The sequence below is a fragment of the Salminus brasiliensis genome, chromosome 11 (assembly GCF_030463535.1).
Source record: "Salminus brasiliensis chromosome 11, fSalBra1.hap2, whole genome shotgun sequence".
In the NCBI taxonomy this organism is placed as follows: domain Eukaryota; kingdom Metazoa; phylum Chordata; class Actinopteri; order Characiformes; family Bryconidae; genus Salminus; species Salminus brasiliensis.
The window spans coordinates 40,602,036-40,615,863 of NC_132888.1; the positions used below are offsets into that span (position 1 = coordinate 40,602,036).

The window sequence follows — 13,828 nt, forward strand, 5'->3', positions numbered from 1 at the left end:
CAGTGTGTCCCCATGGTAACATGGAAGTGTTTGGCGCCGTGGCTCCTGATGAAACAGTGCATATTTACACCCCCTACACACACACTCTCTCTCTCTCTCTCTCTTCTCTTATCATACCCATTTAAATATGTTTTGTTTTTATGTGTATTACACCACCAGCAGCTGTGCATGTTTACTACACACACATTCATGTCACACACACACACACACACACACACACACACACACAGCAGTAACTTCTGTATGTAACACTCTACAAACTGCATGCTGGTCATTTCTGCTCGTGTAAATCAGTGAATGCTAACTGTTAGCGTAGCCACCGGCCATCAGGCTAATAAACACATCTGTACTGCAGGTAGCATTAGCGCTATAGCAGTTAGCTAGTTTAAATGAGCCAGCATGAATTAGTCTAGTTTAAATGAACCAGTGTGAATTAGTCTAGTTTAAATGAGCCAGCGTGAATTAGTCTAGTTTAAATGAACCAGTGTGAATTAGTCCAGTTTAAATGAGCCAGCGTGAATTAGTCTAGTTTAAATGAACCAGTGTGAATTAGTCTAGTTTAAATGAACCAGTGTGAATTAGTCTAGTTTAAATGAGCCAGCGTGAATTAGTCTAGTTTAAATGAACCAGTGTGAATTAGTCCAGTTTAAATGAGCCAGCGTGAATTAGTCTAGTTTAAATGAACCAGTGTGAATTAGTCTAGTTTAAATGAACCAGTGTGAATTAGTCTAGTTTAAATGAACCAGTGTGAATTAGTCTAGTTTAAATGAGCCAGCGTGAATTAGTCTAGTTTAAATGAACCAGTGTGAATTAATCTAGTTTAAATGAGCCAGTGTGAATTAGTCTAGTTTAAATGAACCAGTGTGAATTAGTCCAGTTTAAATGAACCAGTGTGAATTAGTCTAGTTTAAATGAACCAGTGTGAATTAGTCCAGTTTAAATGAACCAGTGTGAATTAGTCTAGTTTAAATGAACCAGTGTGAATTAGTCTAGTTTAAATGAACCAGTGTGAATTAGTCTAGTTTAAATGAACCAGTGTGAATTAGTCTAGTTTAAATGAGCCAGTGTGAATTAGTCTAGTTTAAATGAACCAGTGTGAATTAGTCCAGTTTAAATGAACCAGTGTGAATTAGTCTAGTTTAAATGAGCCAGTGTGAATTAGTCTAGTTTAAATGAACCAGTGTGAATTAGTCTAGTTTAAATGAACCAGTGTGAATTAGTCTAGTTTAAATGAGCCAGTGTGAATTAGTCTAGTCCCACCCGACAGGAGGAAGAGTCAGTGCAGCACCACTGAGAGCAGGGTGGGTGTGTTTACTACAGTCGTAGCCGTGGTTACACACTGAGAATCCAGTGATGCAGATACTGACCTCCAACCCCACCTCTCCAACACACACACACACACACACACACACACACACAGTGGACTGTGTCCCCCCATGGCAGGGTCGGAGAGGTCAGAGGTCAGTGTGAGTGTTATCTGTGAGGATCTGACTGGCCCTCGGGCTCCCGGCACAAACAGTAAACAAAAACAAGAGTTTACATTCCAGCACAGACTCCGCCCTCAAGGCATAAACCCCACCCCCACCTCTCTCCCTCTCTCTGTCTCTCTCTCTCTCTCTGTCTCTCTCTCTCTCCCTCTCTCTCTCTCTCCCTCTGTCTCTCTCTCTCCCTCTCTCTGTCTCTCTCTCTCTCTGTCTCTCTCTCTCTCTCTCTCTGTCTCTCTGTGTCTCTCTCTCTCTCTGTCCCTCTCTCTCTCTCTGTCCCTCTGTCTCTCTCTCTCCCTCTCCGTGTCTCTCTCCCTCTGTCTCTCTCTCTCCCTCTCTCTGTGTGTCCCTCTCTCTGTCTCTCGCTCTCCCTCTCTGTCTCTCTCTCTCCCTCTCTCTCTCTCTTCCTCTGTCTCTCTCTCTCTCCCTGTCTCTCTCTCTCCCTCTCTCTGTGTGTCCCTCTCTCTGTCTCTCTCTCTCCCTCTCTGTCTCTCTCTCCCTCTGTCTCTCTCTCTCTCCCTCTCTCTCCCTGTCTCTCTCTCTCCCTCTCTCTCTCTCCCTCTCTGTCGCTCTCTCTCCCTCTCTCCCTCTGTCTCTCTCTCTCTCTCCCTCTCTCTCTGTGTGTCCCTCTCTCTCTCTCTCTCTGTGTCTCTCTCTCTCTCTCTGTGTGTCCCTCTCTCTGTCTCTCTCTCTCCCTCTCTGTCTCTCTCTCCCTCTGTCTCTCTCTCTCTCCCTCTCTCTCCCTGTCTCTCTCTCTCCCTCTCTCTCTCTCCCTCTCTGTCGCTCTCTCTCCCTCTCTCCCTCTCTCTCTCTCTCTCTCTCCCTCTCTCTCTCTCTCTGTCTCTCTCTCTCCCTCTCTGTCTCTCTCTCTCTGTGTCTCTCTCTCTCTCTCTCCCTGTCTCTCTCTCTCCCTCTCTGTCTCTCTCTCTCTGTGTCTCTCTCTCTCTCTCTCTGCACCCGTAACCCCACCCCTGTCCTATCAGATTGGTTAACCCCCTCCCCTGGTCAGTAGCCCCACCCCCTCTCTACCCTCTGCCCAACGCGAGCGCAGAGTCTGGTAGTTCTGCAGGAGTAGCGCGCGGGATCTGCACTGTTTGTTTGTGTGTTTACAGTTTGTGGTGTGGTATATTTGTGCTCGTGCGCGGCGTTGGCGTGTCTGTCTCGTGCTGACCGGTCGTACTCATGGCTCGCGCTGCCCCAGCGGGTCTCGCGCTGCCTCCGCTTTTGCTCCCTGCGCTGCTCGCGCTGCTCGCGCTGCTGGCGCTGGGGACCGGGCGTGCGCGCGCCTTTGGCGTGGATGAGGACGCGCGCTGCGAGCCCATCCGCATGGCCATGTGTTTGGACTTGGGCTACAACCAAACGCGCATGCCCAACCTGGTGGGGAACGTGCTGCAGGCGGACGCGGAGCTCCAGCTCCAGACCTTCACACCTTTAATACAGTACGGCTGCTCGAGCCAGCTGAAGGTAGGACTACACACACACACACACACACGTATTTATTATTATTACATATATGTACTGATATATGTAATAATACTATACTTCATATGTATTATATATACACCACGTGTCCAAAAGTTTGTGGACATCCCTTCTAATGCATGCATTCAGCTACTTAAAGTTGCTGACACAGATGTGCAAATGCACACACACAGCTTGTCTACTGCCAATAGAATAGGACTCTCTGGAGCAGATAAACATCATGACCCTATTGGCTCCATGCTGCCTAATAATGCCAGGCGTGGGCTAGAGGGGTATAAAGCCCCCCAGCATTGAGGAGCTGTGGAGCAGTGGAGGAACTGTGTTCTCTGGAATGATGGTGGAGGAGCTCCATCCAGTACTTTTGGATGGGATGAGGTGAGGATGATGAGGTGGGGTGATGATCATCATCCAACATCCTGACCTCACTAACGCTCTTGTGGCTGAATGCAATCAAATCCTCACAGCAATGCTCCTCCTCCAGAATCTAGAGGAAAGTCTTCTTCTCTGGACAGTAGAGACAGTTACTCCAGCAGAAGCAGGATCAACTCTTTAATAGTCTTGATTTCAGAAGAAGCAGGGAAAGAGCAGGTGTCCCAATACTTTTGTCCATATAGTGTATATGAGTATGTATATGTAATAACATGCCCCCCTACAGACACACACACACACACACACACATATATGTGTGTATATATTTAGTCCATGTGTTGCTCCCTGTTCTGACCTCAGTGTGTGTGCCTGCAGCCTGCACGAGTTTAGTGTGTGTGTGTGTGTGTGTGTGTGTGTGTGTGTGTGTGTGTTTGGGTTATAGTTTCCCTTAGCGGTTGAGAATGACCACAGTGAAAATCTGACATTTCCCCTACTCAGTACACTCTTAGGAAACGTGCGCACACGCACACACACACACACACACACACACACACACACACACACACTGCATTTCAGTGTCGCCACTCACCCAACCAAACTGATCACTGTGCAAAAGTTTGGACACCTCACAGAGTCAGGGCTCAGCAGCCCCCTTTGTCGGAAATCACAGCACGTAAACACCTTCTGTGGCTGGACGTCCTTCAGTGAGGGGCAGTCTCCGGTTCCGGTTCCGAGCTGTTTCGGATTTGCTGGGACTCTTGTGGAATCCCTTCCTCCCTCCACTCGTGCCTGATACATCCACCCCCATGCTTCACAGCTGGCAAGGGGTTCTAAGCGTTCCTCTACACAGCACCCTGGCCAGAGTTGAATCGGCGCTGTCAGGGTGAGCGCAGAGGGGATTTAGTGCTGGTCAATTCGCTGTGTGTACTGACCCTGGTCAGGCGGCTCTGTTCTGACGTCCGCAGTCCACAGCACCCAGAACTCATCTGGCCTTGATTTGCTAATCAAGTTCTGGTCAAAGACTTTGCAAACATTTGGGTGTCCAAACTTTTGCACAGACCGCAGAGTCACTGTGCATTAGTGTGTGTGTGTGTGTGTAATGCAGTGGGGGGGGGGGGGGTCCTGCTGTAAAGCCCCTGTTTGCAGGACTGGACTACAGCAGCACTAATGGACTACCTGTTGTACTGGGGGCACAGCTGCACCCCTCTGCTGGCCCAATGATGTCACTACTTAATTATACACACACACTTACTTAGTACATATCCCCTCTGTGGAATAATCCTGCATGTTGGGTTTAGCAGAGCTCCTGGTTCTGCAGGCCTGTGTTAGCAGCTAGCCTAGCCTGGGCTAACGGGGCTGTAGCCTGGGCTAACGGGGCTGTGAGCTAGCATTGGCTAGCAGTAGCTTGCCTGCTGCGTGTCTGGGTTTGGTGTAAATATGGAGGAACCTCCATCACTCCGCTCGAACCCCCAAATAATCCGGGCTCCGACTGAACAGCGGTAGCTGCTGCAGCTTCGGGAGAGGCGCTGGGTATTATGGGAAATGTAGTGCCGGTAGTGAATTTAGCGTAGCGCGTGCTGTAGTTTTGTAGTTCACCAGTAGAACCTTAAGCTTTACACTGGACTGCTACGGACAGTCTGTATACCGAGTGTATAGTGCGTGTACACAGTGTGTGTGGATATACAGTGAGTGTGTGTGTGGATATACAGTGAGTGTGGGTATAGAGTGTGTGTATACAGTGTGTGTGGATATACAGTGAGTGTGTGTGTGGATATACAGTGAGTGTGTGTGTGGATATACAGTGAGTGTGGGTATAGAGTGTGTGAGGATATACAGTGAGTGTGGGTATAGAGTGTGTGTATACAGTGTGTGTGGATATACAGTGAGTGTGTGTGTGGATATACAGTGAGTGTGTGTGTGGATATACAGTGAGTGTGGGTATAGAGTGTGTGTATACAGTGTGTGTGGATATACAGTGAGTGTGTGTGTGGATATACAGTGAGTGTGGGTATAGAGTGTGTGTGGGTATAGTGTGTGGATATACAGTGAGTGTGTGTGTGGATATAGAGTGTGTGTGGGTATAGTGTGTGGATATACAGTGAGTGTGTGTGTGGATATAGAGTGTGTGTGGGTATAGTGTGTGGATATACAGTGAGTGTGTGTGTGGATATAGAGTGTGTGTGGATATAGAGTGTGTGTGGGTATAGAGTGTGTGTGGGTATAGTGTGTGGATATACAGTGAGTGTGGGTATAGAGTGTGTGTGGGTATAGTGTGTGTGTATACAGTGTGTGTGGATATACAGTGAGTGTGTGTGTGGATATACAGTGAGTGTGGGTATAGAGTGTGTGTATACAGTGTGTGTGGATATACAGTGAGTGTGTGTGTGGATATACAGTGAGTGTGGGTATAGAGTGTGTGTGGGTATAGTGTGTGGATATACAGTGAGTGTGTGTGTGGATATAGAGTGTGTGTGGGTATAGAGTGTGTGGGTATAGAGTGAGTGAGGATATACAGTGAGTGTGGGTATAGAGTGTGTGTGGGTATAGTGTGTGGATATACAGTGAGTGTGTGTGTGGATATAGAGTGTGTGTGGGTATAGAGTGTGTGGGTATAGAGTGAGTGAGGATATACAGTGAGTGTGGGTATAGAGTGTGTGTGGGTATAGTGTGTGGATATACAGTGAGTGTGTGTACAGTGTGTGTGGGTATAGAGTGTGTGTATACAGTGTGTGTGGGTATAGAGAGTGTGTATACAATGTGTGTGAATATACAGTGAGTGTGTATACAGTGTGTGTGGGTATAGAGTGTGTGTGGGTATACAGTGAGTGTGTATACAGTGTGTGTGGATATACAGTGTGTGTGGGTATAGAGTGTGTGTGGGTATACAGTGAGTGTGTATAGAGTGTGTGTGGATATACAGTGTGTGTGGGTATAGAGTGTGTGTGGATATACAGTGTGTGTGGGTATAGAGTGTGTGTGGGTATACAGTGAGTGTGTATACAGTGTGTGTGGATATACAGTGTGTGTGGGTATAGAGTGTGTGTGGGTATACAGTGAGTGTGTATACAGTGTGTGTGGATATACAGTGTGTGTGGGTATAGAGTGTGTGTGGATATACAGTGTGTGTATTTATACATATAGTAAGCATGTATATACAGAATGTGTAAAGGTGTGTAAAGGTGTGCATAGTGTGAGCGTACACAGTGCTTGTGTATATACAGTAAGTGTGTGTATAGAGTGAGTGTGTATATACAGTGAGTGTGTGTATATACAGTGAGTGTGTGTATAGAGTGAGTGTGTATATACAGTGAGTGTGTGTATATACAGTAAGTGTGTGTATAGAGTGAGTGTGTATATACAGTGAGTGTGTGTATAGAGTGAGTGTGTATATACAGTGAGTGTGTGTATATACAGTGAGTGTATACAGTGTGTAATGTGTGTGTTGATGCGAGCGGTGTGTTCAGTAGACAGGCGGGACTGATGGGCTTTCCCTCTCTCTCCTCAGTTCTTCCTGTGTGCGGTGTATGCGCCCATGTGCACGGAGAAGGTCCCGGTAACCATTGGCCCGTGCGGGAGCATGTGTCTGGCGGTGAAGCGGAAGTGTTTGCCCGTGCTGCAGGAGTTCGGCTTCGTGTGGCCGGAGCTGCTCAACTGCAGCCTGTTCCCGCCCACCAACGACCAGAACCACATGTGCATGGAGGGTCCGGCGGAGGACGACGGCCCGTTCCACGCCGTGCGGACCCTGCACCCTCACGAGGAGGAGTGCGTGGCGCTGGGCAGCGGTGGCCCGGAGCAGTATGCCTGGGCCAAGAGGAGCGGCAACTGCGTCCTGCAGTGCGGCTACGAGTCCGGGCTGTATCGCCGGCAGGCCAAGCTGTTCACGGACGTGTGGATGGCCGTGTGGGCCGTGCTGTGCTTCGTCTCCACCTCTTTCACGGTGCTGACTTTCCTCCTGGACTCGGCCCGCTTTTCCTACCCGGAGAGGCCCATCATGTTCCTCAGCATGTGCTACAACGTCTACAGCGTGGCCTTCCTGGTGCGGCTGACCGCCGGCCGGGAGCGGATATCCTGCGACCTGGACGAGGCGGCCGTGCCTGTGCTCGCCCAAGAGGGTCTCAAGAACACGGGCTGTGCCGTGGTCTTCCTCCTGGCATACTTCTTCGGCATGGCCAGCTCCATCTGGTGGGTCATCCTTACCCTCACCTGGTTCCTGGCAGCAGGTCTGAAGTGGGGTCACGAGGCCATAGAGATGCACAGCTCCTACTTCCACATCGCAGCCTGGGCGATCCCGGCCGTCAAGACCATAGTCGTTCTGATCATGCGGCTGGTGGACGCGGACGACCTTACCGGGCTCTGCTACGTGGGGAACCAGAACCTGGACGCGCTGACGGGTTTCGTGGTGGCGCCGTTGTTCACCTACTTGGTGATCGGGACGCTTTTCATCGCAGCCGGCTTGGTCGCGCTCTTCAAGATACGCTCCAACCTGCAGAAGGACGGCACGAAGACGGACAAGCTGGAGCGGTTGATGGTGAAGATCGGCGTCTTCTCCGTCCTCTACACGGTGCCCGCCACCTGCGTCATCGTCTGCTACTTCTACCAGATCTCCAACTGGGCCGATTTCCACCAGACGGCCAGGGACTCCTACATGGCGGCGGAAATGCTGAGGATTTTCATGTCCTTGCTGGTGGGCATCACCTGCGGCATGTGGGTGTGGTCGGCTAAGACCCTCCACACCTGGCAGCGTTGCTCGCTTCGCCTGCTGCACTCTCGCAGGAGCTCTCGCGCCCACCAGAGCGGCGAGGGCTGGGCCAAACATGGGAAGGGCAACGAGACCGTGGTGTGAAAGACAGTGAGAGAGAGCGAGAGCTGGGGAAGAGCAGTGTGACTTAGGAAGGACAGTGGCTCCACCTTGTGGACGCTTGCTGTAACTGCACCCACAGCCCCGCCACCACCCCCTTCCTTCTCTCTCAGGACAGAAACCCATGTAGCAGCATCAGCTCCTCGGTCACACTGCAGAGAAGTTTGACCTGGTGATTTTTACACTGGACAGTGGTGCAGCAGAACCTCTAGCGGAACGGGTTCTGCTTCAACCGACCCACTCCTATTTTTTTCTGCCGCTTCAACACTGTGGTAGTGCAGCAAAGACTCCTGGGAATTGTACGTGTTTGCAGTCCTCAGCGAACAGCACGGTTTACCTCGCACTGAGACACGACTGGTCGCGCGGCCGTCTGCTCGATCTCTCCTGTTTGTTCTGTTCTAGACCTCTGGACTGGCAGCTAGAACCCTGGTGGGTCCGGATTCTGGAACCTTGGCCCGATTCCTACTCTTGAACCGTACCTGGTTCAGTGTTGCGGCTCCGTGCCTGTAGTAGTATTGTAGAACTCTGCCTTGGTTTGTGTTCTTGAACTTTGCCTGGTGTATTGTTCTAGAACCCTGCAGCATCTGGTGTTCTAAAGCCCTTATTGCAGAATCATGCCTGATTTAGGGTTCTAGGGCCCTGCCTGGTTTATGATTCGCTATGGAATTTTCTAATCCCGCTTGATTTAGGATTCTAGAATCATGCCTGGTGTGGGATTCTAGAACCCTGCAGCATCTAGTATTCTAAAGCCGTTATTGCAGAATCATGCCTGATTTAGGGTTCTAGAACCCTGCTTGGACTGAGATTCTAGAATTCTACCCCCTTTTAGGGTTCTAGAATCATGCCTGGTGTGGGATTCTAGAACCCTGCAGCATCTGGTGTTCTAAAGCCCTTATTGCAGAATCATGTCGGATTTAGGGTTCTAGAACCCTGCTTAGTGTGGGATTGTAGAACTCTGCCCCCTTCCAGGGTTTGTGGTTCTAGATATAGAGTTCAGGTGTGGGATTCTAAATCCCCGTAGCATCTAGTATTCCAAAGCCCTAATTGCAGAATCATGCCTGATTTAGGGTTCTAGAACCCTGTTTGGACTGAGATTCTAGAACCCTGCTTGATTTAGGACTCTCGAACCTTGCTTGTTTCAGGGTTCAGCATTCTAGAACTGTGCATCACTTAGTATTTCAGAACCTTGCACCCTTTAGTGTTCCTCAATCCTGTCGGATGAAGGACTCTAGAACCCTGTCACCCTTAAATATTCTAAACCACTTACAATACTTAAGGCTCTAGAACCCTGGCTGGCTGGTTTAGGAATCTGTCTAATGTAGTAATCTAGAACCCTGCCCACTTTAGCATCCCAGAATCGTGTTTGCCTTGAGATTTAAGAGCCTCTCCTGACTTAGGACTCTAGAACCCTGTCTGGTGTAGGGGGTTTAGGATTTTAGAACCCTGCCCGGGCTGACCCAGGTTTTCACAGCACGGGATGCTATACTTATCTCTGTATAGTAGGAAATCTAGAACCCCGCTAGTTCTAGTTCTAGGGTGATCCACTGTTTTTTCTTTCACACGAGAATCTTAATTTTTGAGTGTCTGCTTTTTTTGCAGCGATGAAGCTACGCTAACGCTTACACACACACACAAAAAGTGTGTGTGTCGGGGGGGGGAATCTATAGTAACTATGCAGTTTTCAGACTGTTCTAGCAGTTTCACCACCAAGGGTGCTCTTAGCCCCGCCCCTTCTTTAGTATTTGGGTGGAGTGACCCAGTGACTGACGTGGTTATTGCTGTGTTTCTGCAGGACAATCGTTACCAATCGTGGTCCGAGGTGGAAATACAGGTCCGGAGGGTAGAAATCTGGGCCCAGGATTTTGTTCCGACTGCCTGGGGCGGGTCTGCTGCAGCTCAGCCGCCCCAGGCATTCAGAACAAAATCCTGGGCCCGGATTTATACCCTCCGGACCTGAATTTGCCACATTTGACACGCTTTTTAAAGTGCCTCACCCAAACAAACAGAAGTGCTTTGAAGTGCTTTGAAGTCGATGAAGTACTTTGTAGTTGAATTTGTACAGATCTGGTGTTTGTAGTCGTTGTTTTGTTTGTTGTCTTTATTGTATTATAAAATGCTAATTTATCTTTGTAAAAACGTCAACAAAATGTAAAAAAACAAAACATGTCTGTTATTTAAGATTGCTTTTGTATCAGATGAAGAGAAATTAAACTTAGGTTTCGACACTGTGTGTGTGAGTGTGTGTGTGTGTGTGTGTAAACAGTAATTTAGGTCAATCAGTGCTACATTATTAGCTTAGCTTAGTTTCTAAACAGTTGAAATGTAAACACCTGCACAGCACTGTACTGTACGTTTTATTGGCCGACTATGTTATTATTATTCCATTAGCCCGGAGGCTGATGATTCAGGCGGTGGGAAGGCTGATGATCTCGACTGTTTGAAGTTTTGATCCAAATTTCTTAAAAAAAAAAAAGTTTAAGTTCTAATTAGAAGCAGAGGAATTTCCCAAACTGCTAAAAAATAAAAAGTGAACTGATGTTCAGAACTGGGCTTTCTTGGTATGTATGACCATTTACAGCCCCTAAAGCTCAAGGTGACAATATGCCGCGAAACTATATGGTGTAAAACATGTTAAAACTGGTAACAATATGTTATCATCATATGATGTAAAACGTTAGAGCTAATAACAATATGACGCAAAATGTTTTAAAACTCATAACAGTATGGTATAAAATGTTAAAACTGATAACAATATGATGCAAAATTTGTTAGAACTGATGATAATATAATGCAAAATGTGTAAAAACTGATAACTGTATTGTGTAAAATGTTAGAACTGATAACGTTATGATGCAAAATCTGTTAAAACGTATTACTATTTAGTGTAAAATATTAGAACTGATACTATGGTGTAAAATGTTAGAACTGATAACATGGTGTAAAATGAAAAAAAGAGCTGAGAACAATATGATGCAAAATCTGTTAAAACTGATAACTATATTGTGTAAAATGTTAGAACTGATGACTATAAGACTCCAAATGTTAGAACTGATAACAATATGAATCAAAATTTGCTTAAACTGATAACTATAGGGTGTAAAATGTTAGAACTGATAACAAAGTGGTGTAAAATGTTAGAACTGATAACAATATGATGCAAAATGTATAAAAACTCATAATAATCTGACGCAAAATGTTAGAACTGATAACAATATGACTCAAAATTTGCTTAAACTGATAACTATAGGGTGTAAAATGTTAGAACTGATAACAATATGACTCAAAATTTGCTTAAACTGATAACTATAGGGTGTAAAATGTTAGAACTGATAACAAAGTGGTGTAAAATGTTAGAACTGATAACAATATGATGCAAAATGTGTAAAATACCAGTAAGATGAAACAGAAAACACAAACATGTGAACATGATTATTTAACTCTCGTTTCGGAGGAAATGCCGCACTTCAAGAGAGAGAGAGAGAGACAGAGAGGGCGAGCGTCATGCAGTGGCCAGAAACGGGAAGTCCCGGTGGGAAATCCATCAGCTGAGGCGCTGGGTTTCTCTGAGATCACTCCTGGTCAAGACAAGATGTTAATTAGACACGGTAAAACTCCACCGAGGGCTTCTCTCATTCTCAGGAGAATTCCCTCCTCAGAAACACAGAGCAGATAAAACCCACGCCGAGAGAGAACCCAGGAGGGGAACCCAGAAGACGGGGAATCCTGAGCCCAGACTGGGTTTGGAGTCGAACAGAAAAGGAGAGACTGAAGACGCTGTGGTCGGTTTTGTTTTTGGCCTTTTTATTGCACTCATTCATATCATCATCATAAATAGAAAATGACATCAAAGACATCAAAGGCATCAAAGCATTACACACTACTTTACAATACATAGAACCACACAGTTCCCTGAGGAACCCTTAATATCAGTAGAGATGGGAAACGCAGGTCCGAAGATCCGGAAATCCAAAATCCACCCCAGGATTTGTTCCGACTGCCTGGGAGGCTCTGCTGCAGCTAGGATTTCCGGATCTCCGTTTCCCATCTCTAATCAACAGAGCACTGAAGAACCGGCGGGCCTGCTAGAGAACACCCAAGCCTCCCAGGGTTCATTGGAGAACCGTGGAACCAGAGAATCAGGCACCGACTCTCCCTCGTCATAAATTACGCCTCAACAACTACACACCGAGCCTGCTGATTAGATGGTGGCCCATTGTGACATCACCTGTTTGATTCGGTACACTTGAAAGAGCGAAAAAAAGGGTTCTAGATAGCACTGATAAGAAGACTTCTTTGCCTTGTAACGGTGGTGGAGTTATATCTAGGACCCCTTTTACATTGTTCAACCTGGAGCCCGTTTACGAAAGGTTCGAGCAGGGAGTTATGGGATGAGAGAGAGCATGGCCAATTAGCTGTGCTCTCTCAGGCTCCAGCTGCTGATGGCGAAGCTTCGAAGCCGTGGGATTCGAACCCGTGCCTTTTTAAAGAGTGTAGTAGCTCTGGTTCTCTCTCTCTCTTTCTCAGAATGAAAGAACCCCCAACCCGCTCCCACTGGGGACGCGCCACATAGGCTATTTGGACAAAAATATGTGGACACCTTTTTGTTCATTCAGTGTTTCTTCTGAAATCAAGGATAGTAAAAGAGTAAAGGAGTAACTGTCTCTACTGTCCAGGGAAGAGGGCTTTCTACTAGATTTTGGAGGAGCAATGCTGTGAGGATTTGATTGCATTCTGCCCCCAGCTCATCCCAAATGTACTGGATGGAGCTCCACCATCATTCCTACGGATTCTCTCCCACTGAGAACTGTTTTCAGCAAATCTTCATCATCATCATCATCATCATCATCATCATCCACAAAATAAACGGCTAAAAGGAGAAGCTCTAGAGACTGAACCCTGCTTTATAAAAGAGGGATGTGGGAGCGCGCGAAAGTAACGCTTTATCAGCTGTTCCAGTGTCTGTGCCAGAAAGTGCAAGATCCCTGCGGACACAGGAGAGTGTGTGTGAGAGAGAGTGTGTGTGTGACAACTAATCTGGAGACATAAACCACCACACTGCCACACACACACACACACACACACACACACACACCTAAACTGTCCTAACAGGGTGAAATGCTAGAACGTCAGTTAAGTTAAGGTTCTAGATAAGCTCCCCCAGTCAGAGCTGGAGTTCTACAGTGGAGGTTCTAGATAAGCTGCCCCAGTCAGAGCTGGAGTTCTACAGTGGAGGTTCTAGATAAGCTGCCCCAGTCAGAGCTGTGGTTCTACAGTGGAGGTTCTAGATAAGCTCCCCCAGTCAGAGCTGTGGTTCTACAGTGGAGGTGAAGGGAAGCAGACGTCTGAAGCTCTAAAAAAAGCTCCTCACAGAAAGTTCTTCACCTAATGGTGATGAAGACGCTGCCTGATGCCTGAGACACGGTTCTACCAGAGTTCTGAGAAGAGCTCGGCTCTAGAACCTGCTTTTAGAACCAGATCATTAAAATGGTGGAGGGATACATGCTGCAGGGTGTAGTGCGGCTACAGAAAGTAGTCCCTAAAGAAAACTGCATTAGTTCAGATTCTCTATTCACTATTTTACCTTCATCATCATCATCTTCATCATCATCATCATCAATCCATATAAAACTCAGAA

At 47.2% G+C, this 13,828-nt stretch overlaps 1 protein-coding gene and 1 long non-coding RNA gene across 2 annotated transcripts in view; one reads left to right on the forward strand and one right to left on the reverse strand.

The window, feature by feature from the left end:
• Positions 1-2,600: 2,600 nt before the first annotated feature.
• On the forward strand, positions 2,601-10,412 carry fzd4 (frizzled class receptor 4). The gene is made up of 2 exons (XM_072690885.1): positions 2,601-2,948; positions 6,841-10,412. Exons 1-2 carry the CDS (start codon positions 2,667-2,669, stop codon positions 8,176-8,178), a joined length of 1,620 nt encoding a protein of 539 aa, XP_072546986.1. The 5' UTR covers positions 2,601-2,666; the 3' UTR covers positions 8,179-10,412.
• Positions 10,413-11,992: 1,580 nt separating this feature from the next.
• The window catches only part of LOC140565512 (uncharacterized), a 4,569-nt gene continuing 2,733 nt past the window's right edge, over positions 11,993-13,828 (reverse strand). Inside the window, exon 3 of the long non-coding RNA XR_011980599.1 lies at positions 11,993-13,828. This exon is cut by the window's right edge and continues 1,574 nt beyond it. This is a non-coding gene — a long non-coding RNA (uncharacterized lncRNA).

Coding starts and splice junctions, on each gene's coding strand:
- fzd4 (XM_072690885.1), top strand. CDS start 2,667: ATGGCTCGCGCTGCCCCAGCGGGTCTCGCGCTGCCTCCGCTTTTGCTC. Junction 2,949..6,840: donor GCTGCTCGAGCCAGCTGAAG/GTAGGACTACAC, acceptor CTCTCTCCTCAG/TTCTTCCTGTGTGCGGTGTA.